Here is a 15238-nt window from a genome sequence, read left to right as displayed (position 1 = left end):
CTTCCTACTTTATTCAGAGCCACCTTTTCTGCTTAGGAGTCTTTGGTGAGGAACCTCACTGAATAACTTTGACAACCTGACCTGTAGTTGCCAATATCTGTTATGAAACCTCATTAGAAATTGGTGTCCTTTCTAGTCCTCTGGCATTGAGACATTTTATGCAAGAGATTATAGAAGACAGTTTGTAATCATCTCACCTATGATATATGATCTATTGACTATGTATTACTGGTACTTCCTATATATTGTTCTTCTCTTTGCCAATTTTTTCTATAGTCTCATTAACTGGTACTTCAATTTGAGACCAATGCCATGAATGCCCCATAAATGAGGGTTGCTGCAGGGAGCAGTCCTTTTACCCAGTTTGATTTCTTACAGGTAATGCTTCCCAGTTGGCCTACGTAAGAGCCTAGGATGTTGTTTAAACCATATTTTGTTCCTGCTTCTCTGAAATGTCAGAAATCAGCTTTTTTTAAAAATATTGCTTTGGTTTCCAAAAGTAATTTTTGAGTTCACAAAAATGTAATTTAAGCTTATGTTTATTTTTAAAGGAGAAAAACAGGTAACAGCTGATATACTGGTCAATTTATAATGGCACCACACAGAACAGAACTGAGATTGATCTCTCATTGGATGGTCTTAAAGACTTGGAGCCCTTGTTGCAACTGTGAAAATACTAGAACAATTTACGTGGCATTCAAATGCAATTGAAATGCCATCTGATTAACCTATATACCGTATCCCATGTAATTTCATTGTAAAGAAACCAAACGTAATTATAAAGCAATAGTATTTTCAAAGAGAACAAGGTCTGTACCAAAAGGTAGTATCTTCTAATAGCCCAACAGACCATTCTTGTTTATAGCTTAGACATTCACAACTACAGCACCATCACCATGGATTCCTTTTCACTCTCTTCAGAACTAATTTTTCAGCTGAGCTGCTGTTCTGGAGAAACAAAAAAAATAGTATTATTTAAAAAATAATGCCTGTGCTCTGCTCCAAATTTGCTTCAGAATGTTACACGTCATCCAGAATCATACCGTAAAATCCATTCGCACAGACACAGTAGCAGGAGCTACGGCAGGAAAGCGCAGGAAAGTGCTCCCGTGGTCAGCAGCACAGAAAGTCCTTGCTGAGCTCATGGGAAGTGCCACCACTGAATTGGCCCACGCTGCGTGGGGCTGGCAGGACCCACAGACCATGGGCTGAGCCCAGGGAGGGTGCTCCAGAGCTGGGCATGGGCAGGCTGTTGAATTGTTTAGATCTGTGTGTACTTTGCTTTTTTCCGATAGCTGGTAGTTACCGAATTTATTCCTAAAAATGAAATTATTTCTTCAAGAAGTAAAGGAAGAGTTGCTTAGGTTCTTGCACGCTCCTGTGACGTTTCTATTCTGGGACTCTGAGCGGGACTGAACAGTGTCTGTTTTATCAGGGCAACTTTTGAACTCTGAAATAGTATTTGGGTTTTCAGTTACAAAATCTGTAAAAAGAAATACTTCAGTACTTGGTCTTGATCTACAATATAAGAGAAATCCTTATTTACATCTTGGTAGGATATCTTGGAGAAGACTCTGTGTGCCTCCCAAATTGGAATTCTATTCAAATAATTCAATTAATTATTTCTCTAACTGGCTGCTGGCGGTTGCTACGCATGAAGAATTAGATCACCTCTTCTAAGATGTGTCAGAAACATACCACTTTTTAGAGCCTCCATCAAAAATTGTCAAAGTATTAAAGCAGCAGCCCACCGCTGCTGGGCCTGACTGCTAATTGGGAGAGCAAAGGACCGTTTTCAGTATCACCCCTGAAGCTCCCAGAGCAGAATCAAGAAATAACGCAGGTTTGTCAGGACAGCCTGTGGCCAAGGTGGAGAATTTGTGTACTACTTCTGACTGTTAAACCTGTCCGTTTCTTCTACAAAAGCCACTGTTACAGAACTGAAATCTTTCTTTTCCCATCACCCGTGAGTAGATTGTTACCCTTGAAAAAGTTTTCAATTTTACGTAGAAGCGTCCCAGCTAAAATGTATTTCCATAGCTGAGTACAGTGTGGAGGAGGAAGGTTTGGAGAGGGTCTTCCAGGTCTTTTTCTGAAGCTTGCATCTTGGCGTTGAAAACGCTTTCTGACTTCATCGCTGCTTTGCAACTGTCATGCGCCACCACGTGTAGGTGTCAGCGGGCAGCTGGCGTCTGCTGCAGACTCACTCCCCATCTTCCCTTGCTCCACGGTTCCTCCTGCTGTTAGCAGTTCAGCAGGAGATGGGACTCCTGCTCCTGCAGGCTGGGGTGAGGAGCAGCCCAGGATGACCCATACAGGAAGGTACAGTGCTTGTGGGATTCGGCATATCAAGGCCTATTAATTCCAGAGCAGCTCTTTGTAAGTGAACAAAGTCACCGCAGTTGGTGCGGCTGTTACGCCATCGATGGATTAGCCACAGGGCTACATGTTTGGCCCGGTGACCAGGAAACAAGCTGAGCCTGTCCACAGCTCCCCAGCATGGCCCCTCCGCAGCCAGCAATGCTCAGGCCTGTCTAATGCCCGCTGAGAACCGTGCTGATGGCCCTCGTGCATAATGCCATGGGATGTGGGGTCCAGAAGCAGAATAGCTGCCTGAAGGCCAGCAGCACATTTTCTCCACCCAGAAACATTTGCTTAGGTGAATACATTTCAGCTGGTTAAAGTGGCTTAAATCATCCCAAATGCCTGTAAATTCTACCTAACTTGTTTTGTTATCGGCTCGTAAGGAGAGAGCATGGATATATTAAATGTTTCTAAGTCAAAAAAGAAGAACAGAAATCCATTCATGGCAGCCTGAATACCTTTGATTTATGAATCTCTGATTCATCCTGACAGCTACTTAAAAATTCATGTCAAACTCTGCATTAGTCTTGGCCAGAAAAAGCAAAGAAATGTGTTGGGCAACAAGAGTGCCCCAAAATGCAGTTACCACTGTGGGTGTTTTTAATGAAAGGCATCATTAGCATTTAATTCACCAGAGAAACATCAGTATATCTTACCAGATTCCTTCTCTTTTTTGAAGACTGTTGAACAAATGTGTACTTGCGCGGAGAAATGCATCTTTAACATTGATGTCTCATTACATTATTTCCCTTCTTTAACATGTAGAGTTTGCATGTCTGTTGGAGCTTCTCGTGTGGCATTAGATACTGAAACTGAGATAATACAAACATTCGATTGTATAAGGGAGGAAAGGGAAATAAATTACTTTCTTTTTTTTTTAATTTTCTTCCCAATATTGAGCATATTTGAGATTAAAAACTTAGCTTAATGACTTGATTGCATTCTCTATAGTGCCTTGGAGAAATTATCATAAACTCAATAAAATGTTTTAAAGAAAAATCCTGACTATTATTTGTTGCTGATTTGCTTATTTTTTTCCAAGAATGCTTCATTACAAATGGTAATGTTTCCAAGAAAATAACCAGATAGCCTGAAATTTGAATATATTAAGGGTTTGAATAAATAAAAGCAGCTGCTTTCCTCTTGCAATAGCCCGTCTTCCACTTTGCATTTCTAAACACAGTGTTACTTAGCATATATATCCATGGCAATTTACATAGTATCTCATGGTTTTTTAAAGTATCTTAAAAGGCCCTAGGCCCAAGGTGGCAGTAGACCATCCTGGCAAAGAGATGTATGGAGGAGAGAGCAGAGAAGGGAGGTGTGTGGCTGTACCCCTATTCAAAATCGGTTATGTTTCCACCCTGAATTGAAGCCCAAAAGCTGCACTGTAGCTTGATCGGAAAGGGCGGGTGATGAAAAACAGGAATGAGGTTAAATTTGTGCAGGAGATCACAAATTTTTTCTCCCTTTTCTTCATTACTTTAATAAAGAAAAATAGAACATTACTGTGGGGTGTTATTACAAAACTATTAATTTCATAATTGAACAACTGAATGTGATTCTTTATTTGCAACATGTCGTATCTGGCCTGTGCCCATTATTTACAGTTCTCCCGAACTGTACTAAGCTATATTCAGTTGAATTAAACATAATTAAACATGTTGTTAAAGTTTTTAAAGATTCAAGGTAATTAAACAGTTAAGATACTACCTATGTTTTCTACTGAAAATGGTTTTGTCTGTGTCTCCTATTTCTGTATGTAACACACCCTTCACACAACGTCACAGGGTGTACTGAAGATGATGTTAGAGGTTTGTACTGGACAAGTGAGTGGGTCAGATGGTGGCTTTTGAGAGGAGTTGATGAAATTAATTTCAGTAGTTTTGGCTGTGGGATTTTTCATGATGGGTTCTTTTTGGCTGTGTGTGGGGTGGTTGCTTTGGTTTTCTTGTAGAGTGATTTTACAGTTTTTATTTTCTTTAAAGAAAGGAAAGAGAACAAAGGAAGGCATGGGGACAGCTAAGCACGGCTCCAGACAATTTGTCTTATTGACTGCAGGAAAATTACTGGCATGGCACCAGTGCCCTTCTCAGCCACTTTGAGACTTGGCAAATTCTCCCTAGGCTGTTAGGGTAATGTTTGCATTAGCCTTTTGTAATAAACAGGTATCAGAAAATTTGCAAAGGTAGATTTATCTTGGCTGCGGAAGGTGGGCTCTTACTAGGCAAATAAAAGGAAATTGCTGAAAATTATTAATGCTTTAAGGAAGAATATCAGCAGAAAGGTTAAGTTTCCTGTCATGGATATCTAAAACTCTTGACTCGGCCAAACTATTGATTCCCCCTATTCATTGACTGGCCTGTGTGTAATCCGGAAAGTGTTCTGATGGAAAGTCTCACGAGAGGAAGAGTGGTGCAGTTTGCACTTCTACTCCAAGACTTGAGAGAGGAGGGTTCAGTTCCCAGGTTTGCAGCAGATTTTGTGTGTGAGTAGCAAGAGTCTGTCACAGCTATTTCAGTACCTCCCATTGATCCAGGCACCCAGCAGAATTTGATGAAGTTTCCACTATGGTTTGCATTTTACATTGAATGCCACCCACCTGTCTACTTTAGTAAATCCAGAATCTTGCTAGACACCACCTGGTCTTTTAGCATCTAAATACCTTTGAAAACCTGGTTATTTCCCCTCAGGGGTTTTCAGTGGAGAAATGTCTGAGCTGGACCACGAGGATCAGGGCACAGTGCTGAACTGGTGACATTCAGGTTGGATATCAGCTTGTTGGAAGTGCGGGTTGCCCTCTCACGTCTCCATTCATGGCCGAGCGATCCCTTCCCACCTCCACAAATGTCTGGAGGCAGGCAGCACTTTGTCCTCCTGCCACAGTCAAAATACAGGTGTCCATAGGGTTGGCTGGCTGATTTCCTGGGATTTCAGCTGAAATTCTGAAACCCCACCCCAGCATTGTCTCTCTGACTTCAGACACCCCAGTTTGTACCTTTCTGTCTAAATGCTGGATTGTGATCATTTCATATGTTGCTGTTTCTAGCGTGTTTCTACATTAAAATACATCCTGTTTGTCCTTAGCCGCTTAGTACAATTCGGGATTTGACTATTGCAAAACATAGCTTAAGTGTAAAAATTGTCTACATACTTGTGTTGTGAAGTGGAAGAACAGAATATTCCTAATATTAAACCATAAAGCAGTGATAGTTTATTTATAAAGCCAGAAGAAGCATTTAACAAGCTGCCCAATCCCAGATAATTTCAAGCTATATTTGTCGTGTACATAGGGGCCTTAAAATTATGAAAGGGAAATATATTTTCAGCAGCATGTAATGCAAGTAAAAGGAAACAGCACTGTACAGAAAGGAAAGCTGGTGCAGAGTTGAGGCTTGGTAGATCAGCAGAGGGCCCATTTCACAGGGTCATCGCTTCAGAACGAATGACGGGGCTGTAGGAAGTCCTTGCCCGATGCCGTTAGTGGACACCCCTTTGCCACCTTGGCTGTGCTGACTCACATTGATGTGGGGCCATGCTGCAAACTGCTGGGGGCTGCTCTGGGCTGTAGTAGCTTTTTATTGGGGTGGGGTGGGGTTGGGGTTTTTTTTTTTTGTGTAATAAAACAGTGCTCTTGACTTTAAACTTGCACCAGTTGGCAAGGTCAGCTCCCAGCAGGGGTTCCCAAATGTCTGCGTGGGCTTGGGCTGTGGGGACCCCCTGGCAGCATGGGGCAGTGGGTGAGCTGGGAACGTGTCAAGTTGCTCTTGTGCCTGCAGGCTGCTCCTGTTGCCAGCCCTAGGCAAGGGCAGTGATGCTTTGGCACCTTTGGGCTGTGAAACCATGGCAGGATCTGTGATTGAAAGTATTTCTGGTCTGAATGCAGAGTTTGGATGGACTTCTCTGACAGATTCATGACCCTGCAAAATGGGCTATGATAAATGTATATGGAGTGTTGGATGGAAGGATGCTGGCTGCGGCATGCCTCCCTTTCTGCGGTGCTTACAGCGTCTAGATAAGCCTGAGTAGTGTTGGAAATCTGTGTTTATGTCAACTCATGAAAAACATTTTATGTATCTCACCGAGATTAGTTTATAGAAACACCCTGTGCAACTGGTTCCAGTCGAAACCTTCACCAGATCTAGCTGACTCACCTCTTGGTGAAAACCAGCAGGAGAAAGGGGAGCTTTTTTGTTACTGTTTTGCCTTTTTGTTTGTTCGTTTGTTTGGGGTTTTTTTTGCCTTGCCATACACTCTTGTCATTTTATTACATGGTGATCATTTGTTTTACTTAAGGTTTCATTTCTCTCTCTCCTGTCTGATAGGCCTAGAAGACGTTGTAGCAATAATGATTCCTGAACCCAAAGGAAAAGAGATAGTGAGCCTCCTGGAGAGGAATATTACTGTGATGATGTACATAACCATCGGGACACGCAACTTGCAGAAGTACGTCAGCCGGACCTCTGTGGTGTTCGTCTCCATCTCCTTCATTGTGCTGATGATCATCTCCCTGGCGTGGCTGGTCTTCTATTACATCCAGCGATTCCGCTACGCAAATGCCAGAGACAGAAATCAGGTGACCAGTGCTGGAATGGCTGTTTGTGTTTCCAAAACATTGCCATAAGAATTCAGCTTAAAAGTAAAATTGGATGAAATTTTTAGTGTGTAGTAAAAAAAAAAAAAAAAAAAAAAAACAAAAAACAAGAAAGTGAAAAGTATAAAAATGCCTGTGTTTAGGAAAAGCCAAGACATCTGTCAATATAGACGGGATTCAGGAAAAGGGAAATTAATAAATATAGTGTATTTGTATATTATGGGGTTTTTTCCCCCCTGTGCAAAACACACAAAAAAATAAAGTTGATAATGTTTATTAGCAAAAAGATTGCTTTGGTACATATAGCCAAGTGACATAGAAATGTCAGCAAACATGTAAGTGCTGTAGTGGTAGCCACCAATACTATTAAACCATTGCTTTTGGGTTTGGCATCTTGTCCAAACACCCTAGAAGATGTACAAAATCTGTAGAGCTGGAGAGAAGTTAACACCAGTGGGAATGAGCCCTAGGTCCTGAGGCCCTCTGGATTTATAAAGCACTGTGCATCTTTATGGTAGTTCAGCAATGAATAATAATAGCAATGATAATAATAAATTTAAGCTTTTCTTGTCTGGATGAAACTATCTCAGCATCAGCAAACTGTGAAGCTGAGGCTTCTACATTTCATTCTAATGGTACAGGAGAAAATGTTATCAGTGTATGAAATCTGAGGAGATAACTATTTTACTGCAAGGAAAAAAATACTCTGTAATTCAGAGATGTTTCTGGAGCCTTAATAAATTATTGTTGGGGCAGGGAGGGTTGCCTTGCTTGCTCTGCAGAAAAAGTAAAACTGAGAGTGTTAATAATCATCTTGTAGAGAAAAGTACTGCCACACACTCTCTAACGTACGTTACCCTCACCCTCCCCCACTGAAATTCAGGCATCTTCTGAGATAGAGAGCAGCTGCTCTGTATTTACAGACAGAAATAATATATTTTCCTTTTAAATATACAGTATGAAATTTTGGATAGCAAGAATGAGACTATCCCAGCTGGAATTTGAACATCACTGGCAGCAGATTCGCTGTGACTGTAAAGGCTGTGATAATTTTTAGATGCTTTGGCTACAAAAGCACATGTGTGCCTAATTTAAGTATGTGAGTACCATCAGCGTGCTTTCAATCAAGTAATTATACAGGCAGATTAGCAGTGTAAATAGACATACATAAACATGAAACCCAGCAAAATAAGAAGTTCATTCAGGTAATATGCTATAGCTTGAACTCATAGGTTTATGTATTCAAGCAGACTTCCTTTTCAGTATTTGCTTTCCAAAGTTTGAATAAGACTAACGTGCGCAAGCAGTTGTCCTGTGCAGACTTTTTAATAACTTTGTTATTATACTTGTTCTGTTCTTCAGAAGAATAAGAAAGCATGCCTACTAAGCAATTATTTATTACTAATATTTTGCCAAAGCTGTAGTAATGATATGTGGCAGACTAGAATTTCATGTACTTTCTTCATCCGGTTTTGCCCGACATCTCCTCTAATCTCTTTACTAGCTCTTTTCATATGAAAAAATGTAGTGATATACAGACAAAGCTCGGCCATTTATGTTAGTGAGTTGCTGTGGTTTGGGGTTTTTTCCTCTTTTATTCCTAGCTATGGAATATAATGATGTAGGTAGTTCAGGAGAGCTCAGCTTGCTCTTGCCCTTTCCGAGAGAGTTCCTCTCTTTTTCCTCTAAAATTCTGCTTGGATTTTTTTTCTTTGACACATTTTATTGTAGCACAAGGATGGGATCACAAAGTTCTGTGTTAATATCTTGAATATTCAGATATATACAAGAAAAATTGTTTGTGTTGCTTTGCTGGGGCAAGATTCTTTTGTCATTGCGCTCAAAAGCTTTTGCCGTTATAACTTGCATGTCTGTATGAAGGTATTCTGCTTACTTGTTGGAAAGCCTTGCATGTGTTATAAGGACATACGTTGCTGGCCAACTTGAGGAAAGATGCTTCCTTCTATTTGTATTTGATGTACTCAGGCTAAAGTTTATCCAAAGGTTGAAATGTTTGGATAAACAGAGCACCAGATGAAGGGGGGAGCCAGCTGGCCTATTCAGAGAAAGTGCTATTAATTCCTACCCCGCAATGCGATAAAATCTTAACTGTGCAGACTGACTGCCCTGTTCTGAAAGTGTGAAAAACTGTGACTCATTTTTTAGACTTCAATTAAAATTTTAAAAAATATATTAAAAAGCTTAAATTCATTTTGACATCTGAGTGATTTAAAATCCCACTGTTTTAAAACAAGGGCTTGTGAGGGCCTATGTTTTCTGTGTCAAGTAAGAACCTGTGCCTACCTCTTTGTTAACCTCTGTCATGCATGCCCTTCCTAGAGCTCAGCCTCCTCTGGATTGGTAGTCTGGGCACTGTGCTGAGGGAATGGGACAATATGGTGACTGCAAAATATGATTGGCAGAAAAAGCCGTTATCTCCAAACAGGAGGGGCGTTGCACTGTTACATGAAAGCAAGATTTCTGAACATCTTTCCTTGGTCACTCCAAGTCTCCCTAAGTCATCTTCTATTTTGCCTCTTCCAAGCTGACCCATTGCAACTATGTCTTCCTTTCATGAAAAGCACAGTGTGTCCTTTTGTCAAGCATCATAACCGCCTTTGCCTCGTCATCTTTTATATGGTGACCCTCCTTTTCAGGTCCACCTCTCTTCTTGCCCGCAGCATAAGTTGCTGATTAAGCAGTAAACCCAAAAGGAACCGATTTACTTACCCAACAAGAAAGCAACGAGTCCAGCAGTGAGAGAGGCAGCTAGAAAGACTGAAGGAGTCATTTCCTGTGACTCCCCAGTGGGATGAAACCTGGCCATACAGTATGTACATCTTCAGCCACCATTCTTTTTCACCATGTGTGCAAAATCCAGGTTCATCTGCCAGAAGGAAGACACAGCTCACTCCAGTTAGGTGCCTGATTTTGATGAGTGGAGAACCAGAACTTCAAGGATTCTCACTGAATGGCCTTGCCCATTCTTCCCAACTTGGCTGGGAATTAATGCAGTGGAGCACAAAACTGTTTTTCATTATGGGCTTGTGCACCTGCAGCCAGGGTGTCAGCTACAAATATGGTTAGATTTCAATTTTTATTTTAATACATTTAATTTTTAAGAGTATCTTTAACACAGGCAACTGTATGGTACATGTGGAAGTAGAAAATAGGTAGTAATATTAACATAGATGAAAATCCAAGGCCTCCTCTTTTTTTCCCCACCTAACAAGATGTCCAGGAAGTAGGTGGTTGCCCTGATGATACATCTTTTTGATATGAAGAAGATAAATTTGTGTAAGGAAAGCATACGCAATCTGCTTCCTCAGCAGCTTGTTCCTAAAGGTGAAAGAGTGTCTGTGAAAGACTGTGGGACTTGTTTTCATCAAGAGACATCAGGTCACAGAGCTAATTGAAAGCATTTTGGGAATTACATGACAAGTTAAGTCCTGGAGATAATTCAGCAAAATGTGACTTGCTGAGACAGTCAGTGTGTCAGATTTCATATTTCACAAGTAACAGTAGAGTTCTCTTTTTGTTGTCTGTGAGATGTGAGGTGGAAAGATGGCAAGGGGAAGACGTCTAAGTGCCAGACCTGTTGACCATATTTCTTCCATGTCATTTCTTCCTATTTGTTTCTTGTTATGAAGTTTTCTGTAAAGTCATTTTGAAACCAGGTGGGCTCTGTGAGTTTTGCAGGATAATGAAAGCCAAAGGAGGCAGCAATCGCACTGGGGCTGAGGAGGATCCTGGGTTAATCTTTAGCGATGGATCTACTTTAGTATGTGACTGGCAGCATGTGGAGGGTCAGGCAATTATCTTGAGAAAGAAGACTGCTGGCCATAGCTTTGAATGAGAGTTTTGAGACATTGAATAGAGACATCAATCTCTGAAGCAGTCTTGGGAAGATGCTTCCCATGTTGGAGTCTGCAAACTTTTATCTGTGATACGGGACATGAGTCTGATACCTCGTCCTGATGAGGTGCTTCATACTGCACAAGGCATGAGGCGATCCCCTCCCTGCAAAGGTGATAGCTAGTAAGGCCATGAATAGAGAAGCACTTACTGTAATTTTTCTTCCACAGCATCTATAGTCATTTACTTTGTCAGGAACAGACAAGCAATGCTTTCCATGCTACTGTCCTTTCTTCTGAACCAGTATCACCATCTCCACAAGATCACTGCATCTGTTATGCTTAACTCCTTCCAGTCCAGAACTGAATGCTGCAGCCTTGCTAATGAGATTGAGATTTATGATTGTAAATCTCTAAGCCTCACTTTAAACATTTAAACGATTGTAACAGCTCTTATCTTTTAAGGAAAAGCATGCCTTTCATTCAAATGGAAGAATCCTTTGAAAGTATGACTTTACAAGATATTCCTTTTCTTTCAAAAACTAAATTATTCTCATTTGCATGTAAGTAATGAAATTGTCTATTTAAGATAGATAAGAGAAAGCAAACATGAAAACAAGCAGATCAAAGATGTACATGAGTCTTTAATCTTGTCCTTTCCCCTTGAAGAATGTCCAAAAAAGAATTGAGACATTTCTTTAGTTTAAGTAATAATAATGACGAAAAGGAATCACAAGCAGTTCCTGAAGCAGGACATAATGGCTCTTGTCTTGCTGTATGTTATCTGTCCGTCTTTGATTTACATTAAAGAAACAAATAGCTGGCAAGAGATGTTTCCAGCTCTTGTCCGATCCCTTTTATTAAGGGAGACTGCAAGAAAAATGTACCACAGAAAAGATGTTGTATAACTACATCATCTATACTCCCTCATGTGCAATAATTAGTTATGCTGGAAAGATCATATGTAAATCTCTCATGATAGCCAAGATCATTTTCACCTCTTGAGCTAGATCTGAAATTGCTCTCTGCTTTCAGTATTGCATGCATGTTGTCACTCTTCCACGTCTTTCCAATCCAATAACCTTACTCTATAAATTTAATTCAGTGATTTTAATTGAATCTGAAGAACAAAGTGGTAACTTATTAATTGTATCTGTATGGTGATTAGGTCTGAATTTACAAACTACATCCAGCTTCCTTCCATTTTTGGCTTCATGCTCTCACCCCTTCCAGCTGGAAACCCTTTCCCCTGACAGGCCCCTCTGAACTCCGGCACAGACGGTGCTCCCGGCCCAAAAAGTTGAATGTCTTCTGAGTCACCAAAGCTCCTTCGTCTCCCTCCTATTTAACAGCACATGGCTGGAAACATGGATGGGAAGGGGAGGTGAAGAGAAGATTTAAAATCATTTGTTGGTGGCAAATTGGGATGCACTGCATGAACTCTTATAAAACTGACAAGAAGACATTGGAGTAGGTGTTGCTGCATGAAATGGTATGAGAAAGGCATGAAAAACTGGAGAGAGCCCAGAGGAGGGTCACTAGTACAGTCTGGGAACAGGAGCACACAACATCTGAGGAGAAGCAGAGGGAGCTCGCTTGGGAGGGGAGAAGAGGAGGAGGAAGGGCTCTGCTTGGAGCCTGCAGCCGCATAACGGGTGGTTGGAGAGGATAGTGAGTCAGACACTGCTCGGAGGTGCGCAGAGAAAGGACAAGGGTAACAGGCACAAATTACAACAGGGGAAATTCCAATTTTATGTTTAAAAAAAAAAAAAAGAAGCACTGGAACAAATTATCCACAGAGGTTGTGAAATCTCCCTTCCTGGAGATATTGAGAACTTGACTGGACACAGCTCTGACTTTGGAGTTGACCCAGCGTTGAGCAGCGGGTGGGAGTATATGACCTCTCAAAGACCTTTCAGCCTGCGAATCTGTCTCCAGATCGCCTTGTTGTTGGGTTAGCACAAGTGAGCAGCCAAGTCCTTGGAGCACTGGTAGAGGCACGAGCTCAGTAGCACAGGGTGCAGAGATAGCTCTGCCGAGCGGTGATTGTATGAAGTTCCCCATATTGTTCTTAGCCTCTTGCAAGAGGCAGGCATCTCCATTGTGCTGGTTTTGGCTGAGAAGGGGTTAATTCTCCTCGCTGTGGGGGTCGGCTACCTTTCCAGCTTCCCGCGCTCCGCCGCGTGGCGGGGGGGGGGCTGGGAGGGGCAGGGCCGTGGCGGGGGCGGCTGACCCCGACTGGCCAATGGCAGGTTCATGCCATACCATGTGACACCATGACCAGTATATTGAGGGGGGGGGCAGTGGCAGCAGTGAGGCGGCACGGCGTCGGGTCGGCGGGCGGTGAGCGGCTGCAGCGCAGGCAGTTTGTTTTGGCGGTTCGTTCCCCCTCTCCCCTCCCCCGGGGCTTTGCGCCTCTCGTTGTTCTCCTTTACATTGCATTTCTGTTGTTGTTTCTTTTAATTTTCATTATTAAACTGTTCTTATCCCAACCCACGAGCGTTACCCTTCTGATTCTCTCCCCCATCTACCGGCGGGGGAGTGAGCGAGCGGCTGTGTGGGGCTGAGCTGCCGGCTAAACCACGATACCCAGCGTGGGGCTCAAGGGTTGGAGATAACAACAGCTTCTGGTCACAGCACCATGTTGTCCTTTTTGCAGTTGGTGTTAAAGATGGGTGTTGGTTTGCTTAGTCTGCTGTGTTCTGCTGTGATTAGTAACGTTTTGCCTACAAGATTTGTTATACAAACATTCATTTTCAGCTTTATCTGGTATTTGGGGTTTTTGCTGAAACCGTTACTGTACTTTGGATACCACCTTGTTGAGGCAATTAGCAATTATACCTCCTCCTCCTCTGAGAGATTTTATATGTAGGAAATACAGAATAGTACCTTTGCAACTTTGTTCTATGATGTCTCTGCCTCTATTACAACAACCTTTTTGTATCTTGAGCATCCTTGGGTGGTTAAGGTGCACTTATTGTTAGTTTTTGGGCATGTTGTTTTGGTTTTGACTAAGCAACTTAAGAATATCACCCAGAAATCTGCCCCGAGGCTTGATAGTTACGAGTGGCAGGGCATTTGGGATAGCATGGGCAAATACCTAGGGCAGTGGGCACCCCCAGCGTTTTGGAGTTTCACCCCCGAACAAGTGCAGAATCCTAAAAAACTAGTAGAATATTTGGAGAAAGTATGTTGTTACGCTGGGAACTCCAGAGAGACACAGATAACTGCAACATGCTGGGGTCTGGCCCATGCATACCGAGCCCTGCTCAACAGTATTCAGTGCCCCCAGGGGGAAGAGAAGGCCTCTGGATTGAAGTGCAAAGTGACTGGCACTGTAGACGCTCCAGCCCTGAGGACAGGCACTGCAGCCACTCAAACCCCCACGACAAGTACTGGAGCTGGCTCAGAAAATAAACCCGTACCAGTATCAGTTGCCCCCATACACAAGACGAAATATTGGAAGCGGATGTCAACTCGTTTAGAATGAGATGATGAAAAAGCAGGGCCATCACGGGGAGAGGAGGAAGAAGTCATAAATGAAATAGAGACCACCTGATCCCTGTCCTTGAGCGAGTTGTGAGATATGCGAAAAGATTATAGCCGTTGTTCAGGTGAACACATTGTCACCTGGCTGCTCCAATGCTGGGGTAATGGGGCCAGTAGCCTGGAACTAGAGGGAAAAGAGGCCAAACAATTGGGATCCCTTTCTGGGGAAGGGGGTGTTGACAAAGCAATTGGGAAAAAACCACAAGCCCTCAGCCTCTGGAGGCGACTCCTGTCTGGAGTGAAGGAAAGGTATCCCTTTAAAGAAGATGTTACATATCACCCAGGAAAATGGACAACTATGGAGAAAGGCATCCAGTATCTAAGGGAATTAGCTGTGTTTGAGGTGATTTATGGTGACCTGGACGATCAATGGTCATCCAAAGATCCAGATGAAGCCGAGTGCACAAGACCCATGTGGCGGAAGTTTGTACGGAGCGCACCATCTTCCCATGCAAACTCATTGGCAGTGATGTCCTGGAAAGATGACAAGACACCAACGGTGGTGGAGGTGATTGATAGACTCCAGGATTACGAAACAAATATGTCTTCCTGACTCGTCTCTGCTGTGGAGAAACTATGCCAAGAGGTCCAGCAACTCAAAGAAGATCTGTCCTACTCCCCACCTCGACAGAGTAGTGTCTCAGCTGTTAGAATAAGTGTCCTTTGGCTCAAAGAAGGGGATACACACCACGGGCCACCCTATGATTCTACCTGCGTGACCACGGAGAGGACATGATGAGGTGGGACGGCAAGCCTACCTCAACCCTACAGGCACGAGTACATGAACTGCAAGGAAGAACAGTCACTCAGGGAGGCTCTTCCAGGAAAGCTGCTGCTCCAGTTTCCAGCGAGCAAGTCCCCAGACAGAGGAGCAGAA

At 42.6% G+C, this 15238-nt stretch overlaps 1 protein-coding gene across 3 annotated transcripts in view; it reads left to right on the top strand.

Annotated features, from left to right (window-relative positions):
* The window catches only part of RNF150 (ring finger protein 150), a 133813-nt gene that overhangs the window by 65298 nt on the left and 53277 nt on the right, over nt 1-15238 (top strand). For all 3 annotated transcript variants that reach the window (XM_064450231.1, XM_064450230.1, XM_064450232.1), the window contains exon 2: nt 6690-6940. In XM_064450231.1, the coding sequence (XP_064306301.1) occupies nt 6690-6940 (251 nt within the window). The remainder of the gene's footprint in view (nt 1-6689; nt 6941-15238) is intronic.

The sequence above is a fragment of the Phalacrocorax carbo genome, chromosome 4, assembly GCF_963921805.1.
Source record: "Phalacrocorax carbo chromosome 4, bPhaCar2.1, whole genome shotgun sequence".
NCBI lineage: Eukaryota > Metazoa > Chordata > Aves > Suliformes > Phalacrocoracidae > Phalacrocorax > Phalacrocorax carbo.
The sequence above is the reverse complement of the archived record's forward strand: the minus strand, read 5'-3'. Positions and strand labels throughout refer to the sequence as shown.